Here is a 22068-nt window from a genome sequence, read left to right as displayed (position 1 = left end):
GTCCCAGCTGCTCTGGAGGCTGAGGCAAGAGAATCGCTTAAGCCCAGGAGTTGGAGGTTGCTGTGAGCTGTGTGAGGCCACGGCACTCTACCGAGGGCCATAAAGTGAGACTCTGTCTCTACAAAAAAAAAAAAAGAGTATGTATGGTACAATGCCATGTTTGTAAGCACACACACCCTAGGTAGTCAAAAGACATGGAAAGGCTATAAACCTAAATGTCAACTTATTTTCTCATGCTGGACTATGAATGATCCTTTTGCTTATTTTGTTATAATTTTTCCCCAACAAAATTTGTTATTTGGTGGATTAAAAAAAGTTTATGTGGGCCGGGCGTGGTGGCTCATGCCTGTAATCCTAGCACTCTGGGAGGCCAAGGCTGGTGGATTGCTTGAGCTCAGGAGTTCCAGAGCAGCCTGAGCAAAAAGCGAGACCCTGTCTCTACTAAAAATAGAAAAACTGAGGCAAGAGGATCTCTTGAACCGAGTTGGAGGTTGCTGTAGGCTATGATGCCATTGCACTCTACCCAGGGCAACAGCTTGAGACTCTGTCTCAAAAAAAAAAAAAAGCATATGTCTAGAAGTTTTGGGGGTGCCAGGCATATTGTATTTCTTGATCTTGATTGGTGTCATACTGATCTTTGCTTTATAATTATAAAAAAATTATAAATTATAAATAAATTATAATTAAAATGTAAATGTGTTTAATAAACTTTCCTCTACGTATGCTTCTTTTCACTAGTTTCTTTTTTTTTTTTCTTTTTTTGGCCGGGGCTAGGTTTGAACCCGCCACCTCCGGCATATGGGACCGGCGCCCTACTCCTTGAGCCACAGGCGCCGCCCCTTTTCACTAGTTTCATAAGGTGCACTTATTTATCTCTCAGTCCCGCATACACAGTCCCGCGTCTCTAGCATAGTGCGTGTTGGAGCAGAAGAGACACTTCACTGCGAACCCTGGTGGGCTGGCCAGCCTGAGCGGTGTGGACTTCAAGCCCCAGGAGGCATTGCGACTGGGACATCAGGAACTACGGAGTCCGAGAGGGAGGCCGGGGCCTCCGGTCCTTTCCCTCCCAGAAGCCCGCGGGCGGCTCAGAGCGCCGTTCCTATCATGGCCGCGGGAGCCGGGACGGCAGGCCCAGCTTCCGGCCCGGGCGTCATGCGTGACCCGACAGCGTCACAGCCCAAGAAGCGGCCCGGCCGAGAGGGCGGGGAGGGCGCGCGGCGATCGGAGGCTATGGCGGGAGGAGGCGGGAGTAGCGACGGCAGCGGGCGGGCGGCGGGCCGGCGGGCGTCCCGCAGTGGCGGGCGGGCTCGGCGGGGGCGCCATCAGCAGGGGCTGGGAGGCCCCGCCGAGCGGAGCGCGGGGGAGGCACGGCTGGAGGAGGCGGTGAACCGCTGGGTGCTCAAGTTCTACTTCCACGAGGCGCTGCGGGCCTTTCGGGGTAGCCGGTACGGGGACTTCAGGCAGATCCGGGACATCATGCAGGGTGAGGGCCGGGCCAGGGGAAGGAGGCTGGGGCACCGGGAAAGAGGGTTCATGAGGACTGGTGTCGGGGCTGGGTCTCCGAGCCAACGATTTCTTCTTTCCCAGCTTTGCTTGTCAGGCCTTTGGGGAAGGAGCATACTGTGTCCCGGTTGCTGCGGGTTATGCAGTGTCTGTCGCGCATTGAAGAAGGGGAAAATTTAGGTATGGCTATTTTTGTGTTCTCTGCATTATACTTACGTAGGATCTTGTTTTCAAACTTGCATCTGAAGCATTCCAGGTTAAAGTGCGCTAGTTTCCATCTCAATGGTCTTTTTCTTTCTGCCATGGGTTCGTTCTCTAGCCTTTAGTTTTCTACAGTTAAGGTTCTCTTGGCATCTTTTCTGTGTTTTTTATTTGTGCCCACCTGTTAATTGCTCACCTCAACTTTGTTGCTGTGTAAGGTGAATTGATACGGACATCATTTTCCCCACAGTAGAGTGTTTCTCAGAGTAGGAGTACATTTGTTTTCCCTGGTGAATTGAACTTGACAGCTGTTCAGCAAACTGCCGCCAGCTTCTAGCCACTTGTATCTGAGTATAATGTGTGTATCTTGAAGAGAAGGGGCAAATGCATGTGTTGAAAAATGATTTTTTTTGCCTGTCTTTAAAAGTATTAAAAGATGGTCACTTTAAATTCATTGATTTGAATTTGGACTTCCACAATGTATGTAAGCTTGTAGCAGGTATGCCAGCAATTTAAATGCAAATCTTAACTATGTTTGCCTGCTCCTTTTCCATAAATATATATATTTTTGGACTCAACTTTTCCACTCTTTATGAAAGACCTTAAAGTGAAAACTGTACTTTGTCCTAGACTGTTCCTTTGATATGGAAGCTGAGCTCACACCACTGGAATCAGCTATCAATGTCCTGGAGATGATTAAAACGGAATTTACGCTGACAGAAGCTGTGATTGAATCCAGTAGAAAACTAGTCAAAGAAGCTGTAAGGCTTTATTTTTATTTCTTTTTATAAAAATCAGGGGTCTTTGAGAATTCAGTGCTTAATTTTTGTGGGGTAGAGGAAAACAAGGATGGAGAGAAAGAAAGCAAGTAAGCACACACAACACAGTTATCTCTTTAGGTGTCCCCTTTCCCACCCAGGCTCGGGAAGTAAAAGCATGCGCTCAGTCAGCTTTTTCAATCTTCCTTGTGGTGGTCTTTCTTATGGTCCTTGCAGGAGGGGCCACAGTACACTGGAAGTGGGTTGGTATAGAAGGCTCTGACATATTGAAGATTACTACAGCATTCAGAAGCACTGCGAGAGGGCTACAAGGAACTCTGCCCTAGGGTTTGGTCACCTTGTTTATAATAAACCAAGGAGAGTAGCTGAGGCCTTGGAAAATGTGGGATTGACTTTGAGCCCGTTCATGCAATTGTCTGCAAAAAGAAAGGACCAGGGAACATTCTCTCTCTCTCTTTTTTTTTTTTTGAGACAGAGTCTCACTATGTCTGCCTCAGTTGGTAGAGTGCTATGGCGTCATAGCTCACAGCAACCTCAAACTCTTGGGCTTAAGCGATTCTCTTGCCTCAGCCTCCTGAGTAGCTGGGACTACAGGTGCCCAACACAATGCCAGGCTAATTTTTTTGGGTGCAGTTGTCATTGTTTAGCAGGCCCTGGCTAGGCTCAAACCCGCCAGCCTCAATGTATGTGGCAGGGTGGAACATTCTCTTTGAGCATATAGATTAGAATCTGAGGTTCTGGGATTCTGAGCCAGCTAGAAAAATAGTCATGGTAGAAGAATGATGAAAGACTGACATAGGAAATGTTGTGGGGTTTTTTTAGTTTTGTTTTTTTTTTTGTAGAGACAGAGTCTCACTTTATGGCTCTCGGTAGAGTGCCGTGGCCTCACACAGCTCACAGCAACCTCCAACTCCTGGGCTTAAGCGATTCTCTTGCCTCAGCCTCCCAAGTAGCTGGGACTACAAGCGCCCGCCACAATGCCCAGCTATTTTTTTTTTTTTTTTGGTTGCAGTTTGGCCAGGGCTGGGTTTGAACCCATCACCCTCAGTGTATGGGGCCGGCGCCTTACCGACTTAGCCACAGGCGCCGCCTGTTTTTTTAGTTTTTTTAAGTCAAGGTCTCGCTCTGTTGCCTGGGCTACGGTGTGGTGGCATGATCACAACTCGCTGCAACCTCATACTTCTAGACTCCAGCAATCCTTCTGCTTTGGCCTCCCAAGTAGCTAGAAGTATAGACCCATTCTACAGTTCTTGGCTAATATTTCTAAATTTTGGTAGAGAAAGGATCTTGCTCTTGCTTAGGCTGACCTTGAACTCCTGATCTCAGGCAATCCTGCTTTGGGCTCCCAAAGTGTGAGGGTTATAAGTGTGAGCCATGGTGCCCAGCCTAGATAGTGTTCTTGAAATTAAGAAAAAGGGGCCAGGCTCCATGGCTCACACCTGTAATCCTAGCACTCTGAGAAGCTAAGACCAGTGGATGCCTTGAGCTAAGGACTTCCAAGAGTAGCTTGAGCAAGAGTGAGACTTGTCTCTGCTAAAAATAGAAAACTTAGAAGGGCTTTGTGGCACCTGTAGTCCCAGCTACTTGGGTGGCTGAGGCAAGAGGATTGCTGGAACCCAGAAATTTGAGGTTGCTGGGAGCCAGGCTGATGCCATGGTACTCTAGCTTGAGCGATAGAGTGAGACTCTTATCTCAAAAAAAGAAAAAGAAAAGAAAAGAAAACAGCTAGTAGAGCGTTTAAGAATTTGGGACTATCACTTTGCCATGGCTCAGTTAGTTTTAAGTAGTGGAGCCTTTTGTTTTCCTTTTTCTTTCTTTTTTTTTTTTTTTATTGAGACGGAGTCTTGCTCTGTTACCCCCTTTAGAGGGCAGTGGTGTCATCATAGCTCATAGCAACCTCCAACTCCTGGGCTGAAGCCATAGCCTCCTGCCTCAGCCTCCTGAAGAGCTGGAACTTCAGACACACACCACTCTGCCAGGCTGATATTTCTGTGTTTTGTAGAGATGGGGGTCTCACTCTTGCTCAGGCTAGTCCCTCCCCCCATACACACCACCTTGGCCTCCAAGAGTGCAAGGATTTCAGGCATGAGCTACTATGCCTGGCTTGGAACTTACTGTTATTTAAAGCATAGAACAGGCTGTGGGAACCAGTTAGAAAAAGATTTTTCTTCTCCAAAAACCAAGACTGGGGGTGTAGAAGCAGATGTAGAGGTGGGGGGATTGAGGAAGAACAATTCAACATTGCCCTGGTGGTGGAAAATAAGGAAGCTACTCAGAAAAGAGCACCCTTAAAAGGATGGGATCCTAGAGATGGAGGTAGGGTGGACAGAGAAAACAGCTTAGAAAGGAAACCCTCTGTCTCTTGGCTGTGTAGAAGGTACTCAGGTACCTTATTAAAAAACAACTAGTATGCAGGAGTTATGGATATTTTTTTTATTTAAGGACCTTGGGCAGACACTACTTTTGGTCTTGCAAAGAATGCTTAGATAATATTCAATTCCAAGAACCCATCTTTAGTACAGGTAAGTCAGTTTGTTTTGAGGGAGCTGGGGGGAAGGGAAGATGCCAGCAAGGGAGGAAAAATCCATACCTATGTTCAGATCAGCGAGGAGCTTACAAGTGCATACCAGTTCCAAGTAGTTCATATAACTCCTGTTGAGTATAGATTGAGTATTCCTTATCCAAAATGCTTAGGAGCAGAAGAGTTTTAGACTTTGGATTTTGGAATATTTGCATTAAACTTAGGTTGAGCATCCCAAATCCAAAATTCAAAATGCTCCATGAGCATTTTCTTTAAATGTCACCTTGGGGCTCAAAAAGTTTTGGATTTTAGAGCTTTCTGAATTTCAGATTTTTAGATTTGAAATGCTCAACCTATAGTTGATTCAGGACTGCAGCCCCTTCAGAGCACAAGGGCTATAGATTTGCCATCTGATTCCTCTTCTGGAAGTCTTTGTGGTCTTTCATCTTTTAGCCACATGTTTATTATTTTATTATAATCTAAGTTTCATAGATCTCTTATTTGAGGGCTTCATCAGGAAAATCTATTAGAAAAATCTAAACTCCCTTGAGATAGTCAACCATTTACTCATGTTGACTTACTTCTGCTTTTCTGTTCTCCACCAGGTACCAGATCTCTTGTTATACTTAACTCTGTTGCTGTTACCACAGAGTAACAAATTGCTCCAAGACTAAGCAGTTTAAAAAAGTGATATTTTCTTTCAGTTTCCAAAGGTTGGGAATCTCATAGTGATTTAGCTGAGTGGTTCTAGCTTAGGCTTTCCAATGAGGTTACACTGTCAGCTAGGGTCGCAATCACTTCAAAACTCAACAGGGGCTGGAGGACCTGCTTCTACACTCATATGGTTGTTAGCAGGGCTGTTTCCTACTGGCTGTTGGCTGGATGCTTCAGCTCGTCACCTCTTCACAGATAAGGCTGCTTACAATGTGGTAGCTTCTAGGGCAAGTCATCTGAGAGTGAGAACCCAAGGCAGAAGCCACAGTCTTTTATAATCTGACATCAGAAGTGACCAGATAAACTTTGGTAGAGTATGTGAATGGGACTGTGCAAGAGGTGAGGAATGCTGGAGGCTGTCTTTGAGTCTGGCGATTGCAGTTGCTTTCCTGGTGGTTAAATGATATTATATCATTAGTTTAATTTACTTTTTAAAGTTTCTCATTTTGACTCATAGAATCTGTTAATGGTCATCTTTAGGAAAATGACATGGGATGCCTAGGTTCAATGAACTTTTTTGATGCATTTAAGCTTTGTAAAGTACCACAATTCGTTTAAAAGTATATCGCGTTTTTTAAAAGGTTTTGAGTTATTTGTTAGAACATTTGAACTTATAGTGTTGGAATTACCGAGAGGATCCATGAGGTCAAAACTGTTTCCGTAACAATACCAAAACATTTGACTTATTTAGTGCATTAACATTTGCAATGATGGGGCAGGCCCTAGCTCAATGGGTAGGGCGCCACCCACATACACAGAGGCTGGTGGATACAAACCGGCTCAGGCCAGCTAAAGCAACAATGACAACTGCTGTGGTAGGTGCCTGCAGTCCCAGCTACTTGAGAGGCTGAGGCAAGAGAATCACTTAAGGCCAGGAATTGGAGGTTGCTATGAGCTGTAAGGCCATGGCACCCTACCCAGGGCAATATAGTAAGACTCAAAAAAAAAGAAAGGAAAAGAAAAAACATTTGCATTGATGGTGCAAAACCAATAATGGGTAAAAATTGATCGTTCCTTAGCATGATCAAGACAGTGGTAAATTGTGCTAATAGTTATTGTATTCTTCAGTGCCGAATGTAATTTCTCAAAAGCAGTTTCAGGTTGGAATTACACCTATAATCCTAGCATTTTGGGAGGCCAAGGTGGGAGAATCACTTGAGGCCAGGAATATGAGACTGGCCTAAGCAACATAGCAAAACCCTGTCTCCACAAAAAATTACCCAGGTGTAATGATGTTCCCCTGTAGTTCTAGCTACTTAGGAAGCTGAGGCAGGCGGATTACTTGAGTCCTGGAGTTAAGGTTGTAGTGAATTGCTATAATAAAGCCACTGCACCCTAGCCCATGCAACAGATTAAGATTCTGTCTTTAAAAAAAAGCAAAAAACTGCTGCTAGATTTGATTGAAAATGTCTTTGATCAAGAAGTATTTGGGTGGCACCTGTGGCTTTGGTCCCGAACACTGAGGGTGGCAGGTTCAAACCCGGCCGCGGCCAAACTGCAACAACAACAAAAAAATAGCTGGGCATTGTGGTGAGCGCCTATAGTCCCAGCTACTTGGGAAGCTGAGGCAAGAGAATCACCTAAGCCCAAGAGCTGGAGGTTGCTATGAGCTGTGACACCAGGCCCTCTATCAAGGGCGATAAATTGACTCTGTCTTTGTAAAAAAAAAAAAAAAAGTAAATATTTTAGGCTCGGTGCCTGTTGCTCAGTGGTTAGGGTGCTGGCTACATACACCGGGGCTGGTGGGTTTTGAACCCAGCCCAGCCACTAAACAACTTCAACAAAAAAATAGTTGGGCATTGTGGCAGTCGCCTGTGGTCCCAGCTACTTGGGAGGCTGAGGCAAGAGAATTGCTTAAGCTCAAGTGTTGGAGGTTGCTGTGAGCTGTAACACCATGGCACTGTACTGAGGGCAACTTAGTGAGACTCTTGTCTTCAAAAAAAAAAAAAAAAGAAGTAAGTATTTTAATAATTTTGTTAAATCTAGAGCTATGAGTAAATATCTTTTCAGTATTTTGTGTGATGAAATAGGGAGTATGCTTAAAATATTTCTGCTACATAGCAAAACATGATGGTTATCTTCAGGAAAAGCACTTACATGACTGCTTGATTTGCATGGTATACTAGCTGCTTTTTTAATGGAACACTATTTTGCTTGAAAGAATTAACTGATGAACTGGATATTCAGTCTTGGGGATTTGGCAGTCATTTTCTTTTCTTTTTTTTTTTTTTTTGTAGAGACAGAGTCTCACTGTACCGCCCTCGGGTAGAGTGCCGTGGCGTCACACGGCTCACAGCAACCTCTAACTCCTGGGCTTACACGATTCTCTTGCCTCAGCCTCCCGAGCAGCTGGGACTACAGGCACCCGCCACAATGCCCGGCTATTTTTTTGTTGCAGTTTGGCCGGGGCTGGGTTTGAACCCGCCACCCTCGGCATATGGGGCCGGTGCCCTACTCACTGAGCCACAGGCGCCGCCCGGCAGTCATTTTCTTGAGAATAAGTAAAGTCAACCTGTCACTTCAAGCAATTGAAAGTATTTTTTGGTGATTTCAGCTCAAAAGAAAAATTAGAATTTTGGAAAACTTGAATTCATGTGCTTGATAGCTTCCTAATATGTAAACTTTTCTGAAGATCGGTGATATTAACAGCTGAGATTGAAAATATATATATATATTTTTTTTTTGTAGAGACAGAGTCTCACTGTACCGCCCTTGGTAGAGTGCCGTGGCGTCACACGGCTCACAGCAACCTCTAACTCTTGGGCTTACGTGATTCTCTTGCCTCAGCCTCCTGAGCAGCTGGGACTACAGGCGCCCGCCACAACGCCCGGCTATTTTTTTGTTGCAGTTTTGGCCAGGACTGGGCTTGAACCCGCCACCCTCGGCATATGGGGCCGGCGCCCTACCCGCTGAGCCATAGGCGCCGCCCTGAAAATATATTTTAAATTAATATGTCGACATTTGAGAAATCTGTGAAACTCAGTGAACTAATATGCATGCTGTTATAAAATTATTCCTGGATAAATTATCCATTTAAAGTGCAAGATGGTGAGGATTTTATTATTTATTTATTTTTATTTCTTTATTTGTTGTAGAGACAGAGTCTCACTTTATGGCCCTGGGTAGAGTGCCGTGGTATCACACAGCTCACAGCAACCTCCAACTCCTGGGCTTAAGTGATTCTCTTGCTTCAGTCTCCCGAGTAGCTGGGACTACAGGCGCCCGCCACAATGCCCGGCTATTTTTTTGGTTGCAGGTCAGCCGGGGCCAGGTTTGAACCAGCCATCCTCGGTATATGGGGCTGGCGCCTTACCGACTGAGCCACAGGCGCCGCCCTATTTATTTATTTTTAATTTTTTTTTGATGGTGAGGTTTTTAATGTTACAGAGTAAGAAAAGTTTACTTGGTGGAGATTTTGGTACAGTTTTCCAAAAGGCTATTAAAATACTCCTTCATTAGCCAGGCATGGAGGCTCACACTTGTAATCCTAGCCCTCTGGGAGACCAAGGTGGGTGGATTGCTTGAGCTCAGGAGTTTGAAGCCAGCCTGAGCAAGAGCAATACCTTGTCTCTACTAAAAATACAAAAACTAGCTGAGCAGGTGGCACATACCTCAGGAGGCTGAGACAAGAGGATTGCCTGAGTCCAAGAGTTTAAGGTTGCTGTGAGCTGTGATGCCACAGCACTCTATCCAGGGTGAAGGAGCGAGACTCTCTCTCTCAAAAAAAAAAAAAAATCAACCAAAAACCAAGGCTGGGCACGATAGCTCACCCCTGTACTTCTACCACTCTGGGAGGCTGAGGTGGGTGGATTGCCTGAACTCGGGAGTTCGAGACCAGCCTGTGCAAGAGTGAGACCCTGTCGCTAGCTGGTCATTGTGTTGAGCGCCTATAGCTTCAGCTACTTGGGAGACTAAGGAAAAGGGATTGCTTGAGCCTAAGAATTTGAGGTTGTTGTGACCTAGGCTGATGCAAGGGCAAGAATGAGACTCTGTCCTAAAAAAAAAAAAGAAAAGAAAAAAAATACCCTCTATTTTCCAGCTTTATTTTTGTAGAAAGCTGGATTTTTAAATATGCCTCATTCAAAACAACATATCACAACAGACTGCATACAGAAGCAGGTATGAGGGTCCAGCTGTTTTCTTTGTTAACCCAGATATTAAAGAGATTTACAAAAACAGTGCCACCCTTCTAATTAAACTTTTGTCTTAGAAAATAACTTTCATAAAGATGTTTATGTTGATCTGTAATGAGTTTACTGCTTTTTGAAAAATGAATTAATATTTTAAAATTTTCCTAGTTTTTGCGGCACCTGTACTCAGTGAGTAGGGCGCCAGCCGCATATACCAGAGCTGGCGGGTTCAGATCTGGCCCTGGCCAGCTAAAGCAACAATGACAACTGCAACAGAAAAATAGCCAGGCATTGTGGTGGGAACCTGTAGTCCCAGTTACTCGGGAGACTGAGGCAAGAGAATCACTTAAGCCCAAGAGTTTGAGGTTGCTGTGAGCTGTGATGCCATGGTACGCTACCAGGGCAACAGCTTGAGACTTTGTTTCAAAAAATAAATAAATAAATAAATAAATGGCTCTGTGCCTGTGGCTCAAGCGGCTAAGGCGCCAGCCACATACATCTGAGCTGGCGGGTTCGAATCCAGCCCGGGCCTGCCAAACAACAATGATGGCTGCAATCAAAAAATAGCCGGGCGTTGTGGCGGGTGCCTGTAGTCCCAGCTACTTGGGAGGCAGAGACAGGAGACTCGCTTGAGCCCAGGAGTTTGAGGTTGCTGTGAGCTATGATGCCATAGCACTCTAACCAGGGTGACAGCTTGAGTCTCTGTCTCAAAAAATAAATAAAAATTTCCCAGTTTTATATTTCTTTTTTTTCTTTATTTTTGTAGAGACAGAGTCTCACTTTATGGCCCTCGGTAGAGTGCCGTGGCCTCACACAGCTCACAGCAACCTCCAACTCCTGGGCTTAAGCGATTCTCTTGCCTCAGCCTCCCGAGTAGCTGGGACTACAGGCGCCTGCCACAACGCCCGGCTATTTTTTGGTTGCAGTTCAGCCGGGGCCGGGTTTGAACCCGCCACCCTCGGTATATGGGGCCGGCGCCTTACCGACTGAGCCACAGGCACCGCCCCAGTTTTATATTTCTAATACAGTGAATATCAACAGATACAACCTTTATAAACAACAAACAAAAGTTTCAGGGTCTTCATTAACATTTAAGGGTAGTCTAAAAGAATGCTGAGATCAGGGCTGCACCTGTGGCTCAGTCAGTAGGGCGCCGGCCCCATATACCGAGGGTGACGGGTTCAAACCCGGCCCCGGCCAAACTGCAACCAAAAAATAGCTGGGCGTTGTGGCGGGCGCCTGTAGTCCCAGCTACTCGGGAGGCTGAGGCAAGAGAATCGCTTAAGCCCAGGAGTTGGAGGTTGCTGTGAGCTGTGTGAGGCCACGGCACTCTACCGAGGGTCATAAAGTGAAATTCTGTCTCTACAAAAAACAAACAAACAAGAATGCTGAGATCAAAAAATTTTGAGACCTGCTTCCATAAGCTGTAATGTTGAGACTACATTAGTTTTCTCTTCATGACTACGGTTCCTCAGTTAGATTTCTTAGGAGAGGGCAGGGCCTGTGGCTCAGTCGGTAAGGTGCCGGCCCCATATATCGAGGGTGGCGGGTTCAAACCCGGCCCCGGCTGAACTGCAACCAAAAAATAGCTGGGCGCTGTGGCCGGCGCCTGTAGTCCCAGCTACTCGGGAGGCTGAGGCAAGAGAATCGCTTAAGCCCAGGAGTTGCAGGTTGTTGTGAGCTGTGTGATACCATGGCACTCGACCGAGGGCCATAAAGTGAGACTGTCTCTACAAAAAAAAAAAAAAAGATTTCTTAGGAGAACAACATGTGTGGCATGATCTTAGAGAAGCATTTATTTATTGCTTTTTGCTATGCAGCATTCTCCCCTGCACCTTAGGTAACAGAACCTTGATTTTCATTTGGGGTCTTACCCCATTTGAGGTGCTATCAATTGCATGCACTCACTTAGAACTATAAATTTTGAAACAAACCAAAAAATACCTTTGAGGAGGCTTTTAAAACATTGTTAGTTCAAGAACAGCCTCATTTCTCTTTACATCTGCTGATTTAGCCTTTCTTCAGTTCTATGAGTTTTGGTTTTCTTTTCCTTTATTTTTATTTATTTATTTATTTATTTTTAGAGACAGAGTCTCACTATGTCACCTTTGGTTGGTAGAATGCCATGGTGTCACAGCTCACAGCAACCTCAAACTCTTGGGCGTGAGGGATTCTCTTGCCTTAGCCTCCCAAGTAGCTGGGCACTACAAGTGCCTGCCACAACACCCGGCTATTTTTTTTTGTTGCGGTTGTCATTGTTGTTTGGCAGGCCCCGGGCTGGATTCAAACTCAACTGCCTCCTTGTATGTGGCCAGTGCCCTGAGCTAGGAGCGCCAAGCCTTCTTTTCCTTTATTAATTAATATACATGTATCCCATCTAGTTTGAAAATCTGTGCTTGGGGCTCAGCGCCTGTGGCTTAAGTGGCCAAGGCGCCAGTCACATACACCAGAGCTGGCGGGTTTGAATCCAGCACGGGCCTGCCAAACAACAATGACAACTGCAACCAAAAAATAGCTGGATGTTGTGGTGGGTACCTGTGGTCCCAGCTACTACACTTGATCTTAGCCAAAAGGCCGAGAAGTGATATGGTCCCAGCTACTTGGGAGGCTGAGGCAAGAGAATCGCTTAAGCCCAGGAGTTTGAGGTTGCTGTGAGCTATGATGCCATAGCACTCTACCCAGGGGGACAGCTTGAGACTCTTGTCTCAAAAAAAAAAAAAAAAAAAAATCTGTGCTTGGTATTTCTTTTTTGTTTAACCTAGCCAGAGACCATTGATGTTGCTTACACCCTAAAAAACTTAACAAATACACAAGAGAAGAAATCATATTTATTTCTGAAAACGGCCAAGTGAAAAATCAATGATTCATCTCTTTAAATTTTTTTCTGCAGGATATTAATACCTAGTTTTATTTTATTTTATTTTTTTGTAGAGACAGAGTCTCACTTTATGGCCCTTGGTAGAGTGCCGTGGCATCACACAGCTCACAGCAGCCTCCAGCTCCTGGGCTTAAATGATTCTCTTGCCTCAGCCTCCCGAGTAGCTGGGACTACAGGCACCCGCCACAGCACCCAGCTATTTTTTTGTTGCAGTTTGGCCGGGGCTGGGTTTGAACCCTCCACCCTCGGCATATGGGGCTGGCGCCCTACTCACTGAGCCACAGGCGCCATCCTAATACCTAGTTTTAAAAGATACATGGCGCCACCTTTAAAGCAGACTTTTAACTTCAATTTGAAAGCATTCACTTTTACATTCTTATTTCACAAATTAAGTGTAGTAGGACGTGTGCTCCAATTCTGGAGAAGATAAAGTAAACATATTCTCTTCTGTGTCTCTGTCTTAAATATATATCAACTATAAGTCTTAGAATGCATGGAGCAGCTATCTGAGGATTCTGTCTCATATTAGGCAGGTGGGGATGAAGACCAGAATTTAAAGTTTCACCAAACCAGTGATGAATAGTTTACAATTTTTTGTACCTCTGGTATCTCCCAGCTTGGACTCAAAGGCAGCCTGAAACCTAGAAGTGCACTCCAGGTGTGAAAAGAAAGAGCTCCAAGAGAAGCTTTTTCTTTCTGGTCTGAGGAAAAGGCAAGGATGTGTGGGGCTCCTGTGGCTCAGCGGGTAGGGCACTGGCCCCATATACCGAGGGTGGCGGGTTCGAGCCCGGCCCCAGCCAAACTGCTACAAAAAAATAGCAGGGCATTGTGGCCAGCGTGTGTAGTCCCAGCTAGTCGGGAGGCTGAGGCAGGAGAATCACCTAAGCCCAAGAGCTGGAGGTTGCTGTGAGCTGTGACGCTACAGCACTCTACCCAGGGTGATAAAGTGAGACTCTGTCTCAAAAAAAAAAAAAAAAAGGAAAAAGAAAAGGGAAGGAGCTCCTAAAGGTCAGAGGTGGTAGGAGAAATCTAGGTTTTTCTTTTTTTTTCCTTCTTTCCTGCCCTGGCTACCAAGTAGTACTACCCTTGTGGCAGGAGTGGCTAAGCAATGACAGCGACCGCAGAGCAGGCACCTAAAACTGAAGGAGAACTTCATCTCACCTTAGGAGCTGTGATCTCCACACGTTGTAATGAATTCCATTGCTTTCTCTCACTGTCTCGGTCCTGCTCCTTGGCCCTGTGTGTAGATGCTGTTAATGTGTGGCATCGTGGGGAGACCAAAGCCCAGGAGTAGAAGGCTAGTTCAGTATCACAATCAATCATTATAATCTACCATATAAGTCTAAAGAAGAAAAACTATATAATCAAATCAATTGATTCAGAAAAACCATTTGACTAAATTCAACATTAGTTCATGGTAAAAGCACTCAAGAAGGGGAACTTCCTCCACCTCATAGACGGTATCTACAGAAAGCTTACAGCTCAGCCAGGCGCAGTGGCATGCGCCTATAGTCCCAGCTACTTGAGAGGCAAGCCGGGGCAACACAGTGAGATGCTGTCTTTTAAAAAGTCCTCAGTTAACATATTTAATGGTGAAAATAGAATGCTTTGGCTCGGCGCCTGTGGCTCAAGCGGCTAAGGCACCAGCCACATACACCTGAGCTGGAGGGTTCAAATCCAGCCAAGGTCCGCCAAACAACAATGATGGCTGCAACCAAAAAATAGCTGGGCATTGTGGCAGGTGCCTGTAGTCCTAGCTACTTGTGAGGCGGAGGCAGGAGAATCGCTTAAGCCCAGGAGTTGGAGGTTGCTGTGAGCTGTGATGCCACAGCACTCTACCCAGGGTGACAGCTTGAGGCTTTGTCTCAAAAAAAAAAAAATAAAATAAATAAATAGAATGCTTTGTCTCTGTCATCCACAACAAGGTGAAGAGGTCTGTTCTCACCACTTCTACTCAGCACCATACTGAAGGCAACAAAGTAAGACTCTATCTCAAAAAACTTAATTTAAAAATAGGACTACATAAGCTATTTTTTCTTTTTAGTTGTTTATGTTCTTTTATTATTATTATTTTTTTTTTTTTTTTTTTTTGTAGAGACAGAGTCTCACTTTATTGCCCTCGTAGAGTACCATGGCCTCACACAGCTCACGGCAACCTCCAATTCCTGGGCTTAGGCAATTCTCTTGCCTCAGCCTCCCAAACTGGGACTACAGGCGCCCGGCACATGATCGGCTATTTTTCGTTGTTGCAGTTTGGTTGGGACCGGGTTTGAACCCACCACTCTTGGTATATGGGGCCGGTATCCTACCCACTGAGCCACAGGAGCCGCCCTCTTTATGTACTTTTAGGTACAAGTCCTTTGTCAGATATCTGATTTGTAAATATTTCCTCCCAATCTGTGGCTTACCTTTTCATTCTCTTCACAGTGTTTAAGTTAAAGAAAAAGTTTTCATGGTCTTACCTTTCACATTTAGGTTATGATCCATTTTGAGTTCATTTTTGTATCAGATATAAGTTTAACATCAAAGTTCATTTTTTTTGCACATGGACGTTCAATTATTCCAACATTTATTAAAAAGACTATCCTTTCCCATTGAATAGCTTTTCCTATTTTTGAAAGTCAAAAGGTAGTCATACTTTTTTGAGTCTGGTTCTGGATGCTGTCTTTTGTTTCACTAATCTACATCACTACAATTGTAAGTACTGTAGCTTTCTTGTGATTCTTTTTTTTAAATTTGAGACAGAGTGTTACTTCGTTGCCCTTGGTAGAGTGCTATTGGGTAACAGCTCACAGCAACCTCAGATTCTTGGGCTTGAGTGATTCTCTTGCCTCAGCCTCCCAAGTAGCTGGGATTCTAGGAGCCCGCCACAAAGCCCGGCTATTTTTTTGTTGTAGTTGTCGTTGCTGTTTGGCAGGCCCTGGGCCGGGCTTGAACCTGCCAGTCCCTGTGTATGTGGCCAGCGCCCTAGCCACTGAGCTACAGGCGCCAAGCCTCTTGTGATTCTTTAATTCATTTATTTTTTGAGACAATCTCTCACTCTGTTTCCCCAGGCTAGAGTACGAAAGCGTCAGCCTATCTTACAGCAGCATCAAACCCTTGGGTTCAAGGGATCCTTCTACCTTAGCCTCCTAAGTAGCTGGCACTACAGGCACCGCCTCAATACCCAGCTAATTTTTCTCAGTCTCAAAAAAAAAGGAAAAGAGGGCGGCGCCTGTGGCTCAGTGAATATGGCACCAGCCCCATATATCGAGGGTGGCAGGTTCAAACCTGGCCCCGGCCAAATTGCAACAAAAAAATAGCTGAGTGTTGTGGTGGGCACCTGTAGTCCCAGCTACTCAGGAGGCTGAGGCAAGAGAATCACCTTAAGCCCAAGAGCTGGAGGTTGCTGTGAGCTGTGACACAATGGCATTCTACTGAAGACAACAAAGTAAGACTCTGTCTCTTAAAAAAAAAAAGGAAAAGAAAAAGTTTTGGTTATTGTCATTTCTTTCCTTTTCCATATAAATTTTAGAATCAGCTAAATCTGAATTTACAGAAAATGCTGCTTAGATTATGATTGGAATTATATTAATTCTATAAATTAAATGGAAAAAACTGATGTCTTAATCATATTAAGTCTTCTGATCCATGAATGTGGTAAGTCCACGTTCTCAGGTCTTGATACTTTTCATCAGCATTTTGTTATTTTTTCCACATAGATCCTGCCTAGACTTATGTCTGTTTCTTTTTCTTCCTTTTTTGGAGCTATTAAATAAATGGGATTGTTTTCCTAATTTCATTTCAAATTGTTAACAGATGGAAATATGATTTTTGTGTTGACCTTATATCCCACAGCCAGTCTCACTTTGTCACCCTCTGTAGCGTGCTATGGCATCATAGCTCACAGCAACCTCCAACTGTTGGGCTCAAGCGATCCTCTTGCCTCAGTATTTTGTATTTGTAGTAGAGACGGGGTCTTGCTCTTGCTTAGACTGGCCTAGAACCTGTGAGTTCAAGCAATCCACCTCGGCCTCCCAGAGTACTAGGATTACAGGCTAGCATACCTGGCTGCAATCCTGTTTTTCAAATGGGCAAAAGACTTACCTAAAAGAAATAGATGGCAAAAAATCACACAGAAGGATGTTCAACAGCAGTTAGCCAGTCAGCAGATACAAATTAAAACCATAATAAGTACCTACCGAGTAGGATAGCTAAACTTTAAAAAAAATACTAACAATAAAATGTACTAGTTATGTATTTTAGAATATCATGTTGTACACAATAAATATGTACAGATTTGGCAGTTAAAGAAAAGTGCTAGTGAGGATGTGGAGCTACTGGAACTCTCATACATTGCTGATGGGAATGCAGAATGGGACAGCTACTCCAGAAGACAGTTTAAACACGCTTATATGATTCGGCAATCCCAGTCTTTGGATACCTACCTACCTTAGAGAAATGAAAAACTTATGTTTACACGAAAACTTGTATATGAATGTTCTAGCAGTTCAATGTATAATGACTGAAAATTGTAAACAACCCACAAATCCTTCAGTGGGTGAATAGACTAACAAGCTATAGCACATGCGGACATGAAGAGAAAGTGAACCATCAGCAGTGCAGGGGCATTATTCTGACTGGAAGAAGCCAGTCCCAAGGCTACATCTTTAAATGCAACATACTGTGTACTTCTACTTATTTCATGCTCTTCAAGAGACAACACAGTCAAAAGATCAGTGGTGGCCAGAGTTTAGGGACAGAAGGGGAGGTATGACTACAGAGGCTCAGCCCAAGGGAAGTTTTTGGATCCTCATTGTGGGTGGTGCAAGAGCCTAAAATTTCAAAATGTGTTAAAATTCAGGACCGTACACACCCTTCCCCAAATTTTACTGTATGCAAGTTAAATAAAAATTTAAAACATAATAGGACCTATATGATTTATAAAAAGTAAAAACATTGTGTTTAAAAAACTGAATAAAAAGACTTATTTTGTACCTTCTCTGGGCACTAAGTTGTGCCTGCTTGTTCAAGAGCATTTGACACCAGTTGCCTTCTGCCTTATGTGGCTGTGCTCAGATAATGAGGACAGAATCATCAGGGACTAGTACTTCTTTTTTTTTTTTTTTTTGACACAGAGTCTCACTTAGTCACTCTGGGCTTGAGTACTCTGGCATCATAGCTCACAGCAACCTCAAACACTTGGGTTCAACAATTCTCTTGCCTCAGCCTCTCAAGTAGCTGGGACTACAGGTGCCCGCCACAACATCTAGCTATTTTTTAGAGATGGGGTCTTGCTCTTGCTCAGGCTGGTCTTGAGCTCCTGAGTTCAGGCAATCCACCTGCTTCGGCCTCCCAGAGTGCTAGGATTATGGTGTGAGCCACCAGGCTCCGCCCAGAGACTAGTACTTAATGGATTCCCTGCTGTTCTTCCTTTGTATCTCCATACATTCTTCTCTGTGAAGACTGAAAATTATCTGTGGACCCTTTTTCCTTCCTTTTTTGTGTGTATGGTAATCTTTAAAAATATCTCCATCTCTCCCTGAGATAGGACTCAAGGTAGTTACTTCATTGTGTGCATGTACTATAATTCCAAATGCTCCCAAGTTCTACTGGTGTTTCTATTTTTTTTTAAATGTTCATATACATTCAGATTTCCTTTTAAATTTTCTTTTTTTCCTTTTAAATTTTCAATCACTGTTATTTTCTGTTATTTTTCTTTTTTTGTTTTTGAGTCTCACTTTGTCTCCCTAGGTAGAGTACTATGGCATCACAGCTCACAGCAACCTCAAACTCTTGGGCTTAAGCGATTCTCTTGCCTCAGTCTCCCAAGTAGCTCCTGCCACAATGCTGGGCTATTTTTTGTCATTGTTGTTTGACAGGCCCAGGCTGGATTCGAACCCACCAGCTCCAGTGTATATGGCTAGCATCCTAGCCGCTGAGCTACAGGCACAGAGCCTGTTACTTTTCCTCTTGGCATTTCTTTACAGAAGGACTCTTCTTTTTTTTCTGTGGATTGTAAGACTTTATCCTACCTACCTGGAACTTTGTCCTTTTTCTTTGTTGCTTGTGGATGATCTGGGTTTGTTAGTTTTATTTATCTATGTATTTTTGAGACAGTCTCACTTTGTCATCCTTGGTAGAGTTGTACAGTTGGTAGAGTTGTCATAGCTCACAGCAGTCTCAAACTTGAGCTCAAGCGAACCTCTTGTCTCAGCCTCCTGAGTAGCTGGGCCTACAGGTGCCCACCACAACATTCAGTTAGTTTTTCTACTTGTAGTAGAGATGAGGTCTCACTTTTGCTCAGGCAGGTCTTGAACTCCAGAGCTTAGACAATCTACCCTTCTCACTTCTCAGCCTCCCAGAGTGCTAGGATTACAGGGGTGAGCCACTGCACCTGGCCTGATTTGTTGGTTTTAGTAATTCCCTACATACTAACTAAAGTTGCTGGCTTGGGGTTATGGCAATAAGAGGCTTGGTCTTTTTCATTCTCTTATAGAACTGGCCTCAGACCTTTCCTGAGTGGAACTAGCAGACCTCTATAGTCAGCAGATTGCTTTTTGTTTTTTTTTTCCCCCTACAGTATATCTCCCTCCACCACCCCCCTAACCCCTTACATCAAAGGTTTTGTGTCCAAAAAGAACAGAACCAATTGTTCTGTGAACTAAAATTATGGGGAACTAAAATGACTCCTGTCCATTTTGTCTTTCCTTAGAAGGCCCTCTTCAAATTGGTTAAAAGGTCTATAATCCAGGGGATCAGATTTTGCCCTATCAGCTGTTTAAAAAAAATCCATTGTGATGTTGAAAAGCTACTACCTTATTAGCCGAAAGTGACAGTTTAGTTTACACTTGTTCACACACTTGAACAATAATTGTTTTTAAGTATAGGAACTTGATATAATGTGAAAAAGTTATTTTGATATTTGATATTCTGAATATACTCATCATTGCAAAAGTAAAAGGTTTTCTCTCCCTTTTTTAGGCCGTTATTATTTGTATCAAAAACAAAGAGTTTGAAAAGGCTTCAAAAATTTTGAAAAAACATATGTCCAAGGACCCCACAACTCAGGTAAATTTTATGTATTTTTGCTCCCATAACTTAAATCCATCTCATTGCTTTTTGTGCAAAGTAGCAAAAGGGTTCTTTTGTCAGGAATATTATCCAAATATTTATCTGCAACACCTGTGTCATTGTCTTTCATATCAAAGATAACTCACTGTAAGACTGGATTTTCAAACTTTATTTTTCCATAGAGAAATTTACATAAATCATTTACTTACCTCATTTCTGTCTGGTTTGTGACAGAACATTTATTTAAGCAGTCAGCACCTGGTATCAAGCTGACAAATTTTCTAGCATTCATGACTTCATTTACAAAATGCTTATCCTGCAGACTTGAGACTGCTTTGGTGAGGACGTAACAGCTCTGTTGCTTGGTGTCAAAAGCTCTGTGGGTCCCCTGCTCTTATTTTTTCTTTTTTTTTTTTTTTTTGTAGAGGCAGAGTCTCACTTTGTGGCCCTTGGTAGAGTGCCGTGGCCTCACACGGCTCACAGCAACCTCCAACTCCTGGGCTTAAGCGATTCTCTTGCCTCAGCCTCCCGAGTAGCTGGGACTACAGGCACCCACCACAATGCCCGGCTATTTTTTGGTTGCAGTTTGGCCGGGGCCGGGTTTGAACCCGCCACCCTCGGTATATGGGGCCAGCGCCCTACCGACTGAGCCACAGGCGCCGCCCTATTTTTTCTTCTTAATAAAGTTAAATTTTATTATTTGCAAAGTAATATGCATACAAAATATAAAAATTCAAAAGGTATGACAAAAGAGTTTAGTGACAATACTCTCATCTGCCCTCAGAGCCACCAGTGTTCCTTTTTTCTTTTATCCTTTCAGAGATACTCTGCATAGATAAGCACTGGGTTTGCGTTTGTACAGACACACATATGTCAGTTTTTCCTATTCTCCCCATACAGATACGGTACAGCATACAAATATATTTTACATATAAATTTGAATGTTTTAGAAATTACTTATTTTGCTTGACAATATAACGTGGAACTCATTCTGTGTTAGCGCATAAGCAACTTCTTTGTCCCTTTTATGTAGCTGCATGGTCACCCTCTGTGGCTGAACTACCATTGACTAACCAGTCTTTTGTGTCGGGCTTTCCTTCCCAGTGATTTTCATTAACAGTGTTGCAAAAGTTCTGATAGTGTGTATCTCAACTCATCATCCTTGAATTTTTACTGGAGTTTTCCTTTTTCACATTGGAAATATTGGTCCTTTGTGTAGAAGCTGAGAAATGATCTCCTGAATATTATCCGAGAAAAGAACTTGGCCCACCCTGTTATCCAGAACTTTTCCTATGAGACCTTCCAGCAGAAGATGCTGCGCTTCCTGGAGAGCCACCTGGACGATGCAGAGCCCTACCTCCTCACGGTGTGCCTCGGCCTTTCTTTGCTTCCCATGACTATGATGTGCCCCAGAGGATGTGCAGGGAATTAGAAAATTAGAAGTACAAAGAATTAATGTGTGAAAAAGACATTGAACTATAGCCACTGTCTTCCTTAATTATGTGCCTTAAAAGTACAAAGGCAAAGGGTGGTGCCTGTGGCTCAAGGAGTAGGGCGCCAGTCCCATATGCCAGAGGTGGTAGGTTCAAACCTAGCCCCGGCCAAAAACCAAAAAAAAAAAAAAAAAAGTACAAAGGCAGGGAGACCTGTGGAAGCAAATGAACACACCTGGTCTCCTTCACCTGCCTTTTTTTTTTTCTCAGAGATACAGCCTTGCTCTGTCCCATAGGCTTGAGTGCCGTGCCATCATCCTAGCTCACTGCAACCTCAGACCCCTGGGCTTAAGTGATCCTTCAGCTCCTAAGTAGCTGGGGCTATAAGCATGGAACATATGCCTGGATAATTTGTTTTTAGCAGAGACTGTCTTGCTCAGGCTGGTCTGAAGCAGTCCACCCATCTCTGCCTTCCAGAATTATAGGTATGAGCCACCACACCCCACCCACCTGTCATTTTTACCTCCTTACCTATGATTGTTGTGGATGAAGTAGAGCATTTGCTTATAGTTGATGGTAGTTCCCAAAGAAGATGAGATGTAGCTAAGTTTGGAGGAAGGAAGAGTGGTTTGGTGGATGTGGCATGATGGGTTGTTAATAGGAAGAAGGTGTGGTGTGGAGAAGCGTGAGTAGAAGTATGATAAGGTCAAAAGAGGCCAAGCGAAAATGTTCTGTGGGCTTGGTGCCCATAGCTCAGTGAGTAGGGTGCTGGCCACATACACTGAAGCTGGCAGGTTCGAGCCTGGCCCAGGCCTGCTAAATAACAATGACAACTGCACCCAAAGAACTAGCCGGG

At 44.0% G+C, this 22068-nt stretch overlaps 1 protein-coding gene and 1 non-coding gene across 5 annotated transcripts in view; one reads left to right on the top strand and one right to left on the bottom strand.

The window, feature by feature from the left end:
• Positions 1–1071: 1071 nt before the first annotated feature.
• The window catches only part of TERF2 (telomeric repeat binding factor 2), a 37548-nt gene continuing 16551 nt past the window's right edge, over positions 1072–22068 (top strand). For 3 of the 4 annotated variants that reach the window (XM_053605086.1, XM_053605066.1, XM_053605056.1), the window contains exons 1-5: positions 1072–1483; positions 1588–1683; positions 2335–2465; positions 19690–19776; positions 20999–21145. In XM_053605086.1, the coding sequence (XP_053461061.1) occupies positions 1105–1483; positions 1588–1683; positions 2335–2465; positions 19690–19776; positions 20999–21145 (840 nt within the window). In that variant the 5' untranslated portion in view covers positions 1072–1104. The remainder of the gene's footprint in view (positions 1484–1587; positions 1684–2334; positions 2466–19689; positions 19777–20998; positions 21146–22068) is intronic. The other variant, XM_053605076.1, reaches the window with a different exon arrangement.
• Positions 12248–12434, bottom strand: LOC128579910 (U2 spliceosomal RNA). Its single transcript, XR_008378298.1, has one exon. It is a non-coding gene; the product is annotated as a U2 spliceosomal RNA (small nuclear RNA).

The sequence above is a fragment of the Nycticebus coucang genome, chromosome 2, assembly GCF_027406575.1.
Source record: "Nycticebus coucang isolate mNycCou1 chromosome 2, mNycCou1.pri, whole genome shotgun sequence".
Taxonomy (NCBI): domain Eukaryota; kingdom Metazoa; phylum Chordata; class Mammalia; order Primates; family Lorisidae; genus Nycticebus; species Nycticebus coucang.
Note: the sequence above shows the minus strand (reverse complement) of the source record. Positions and strands in the feature narration are given on the sequence as shown.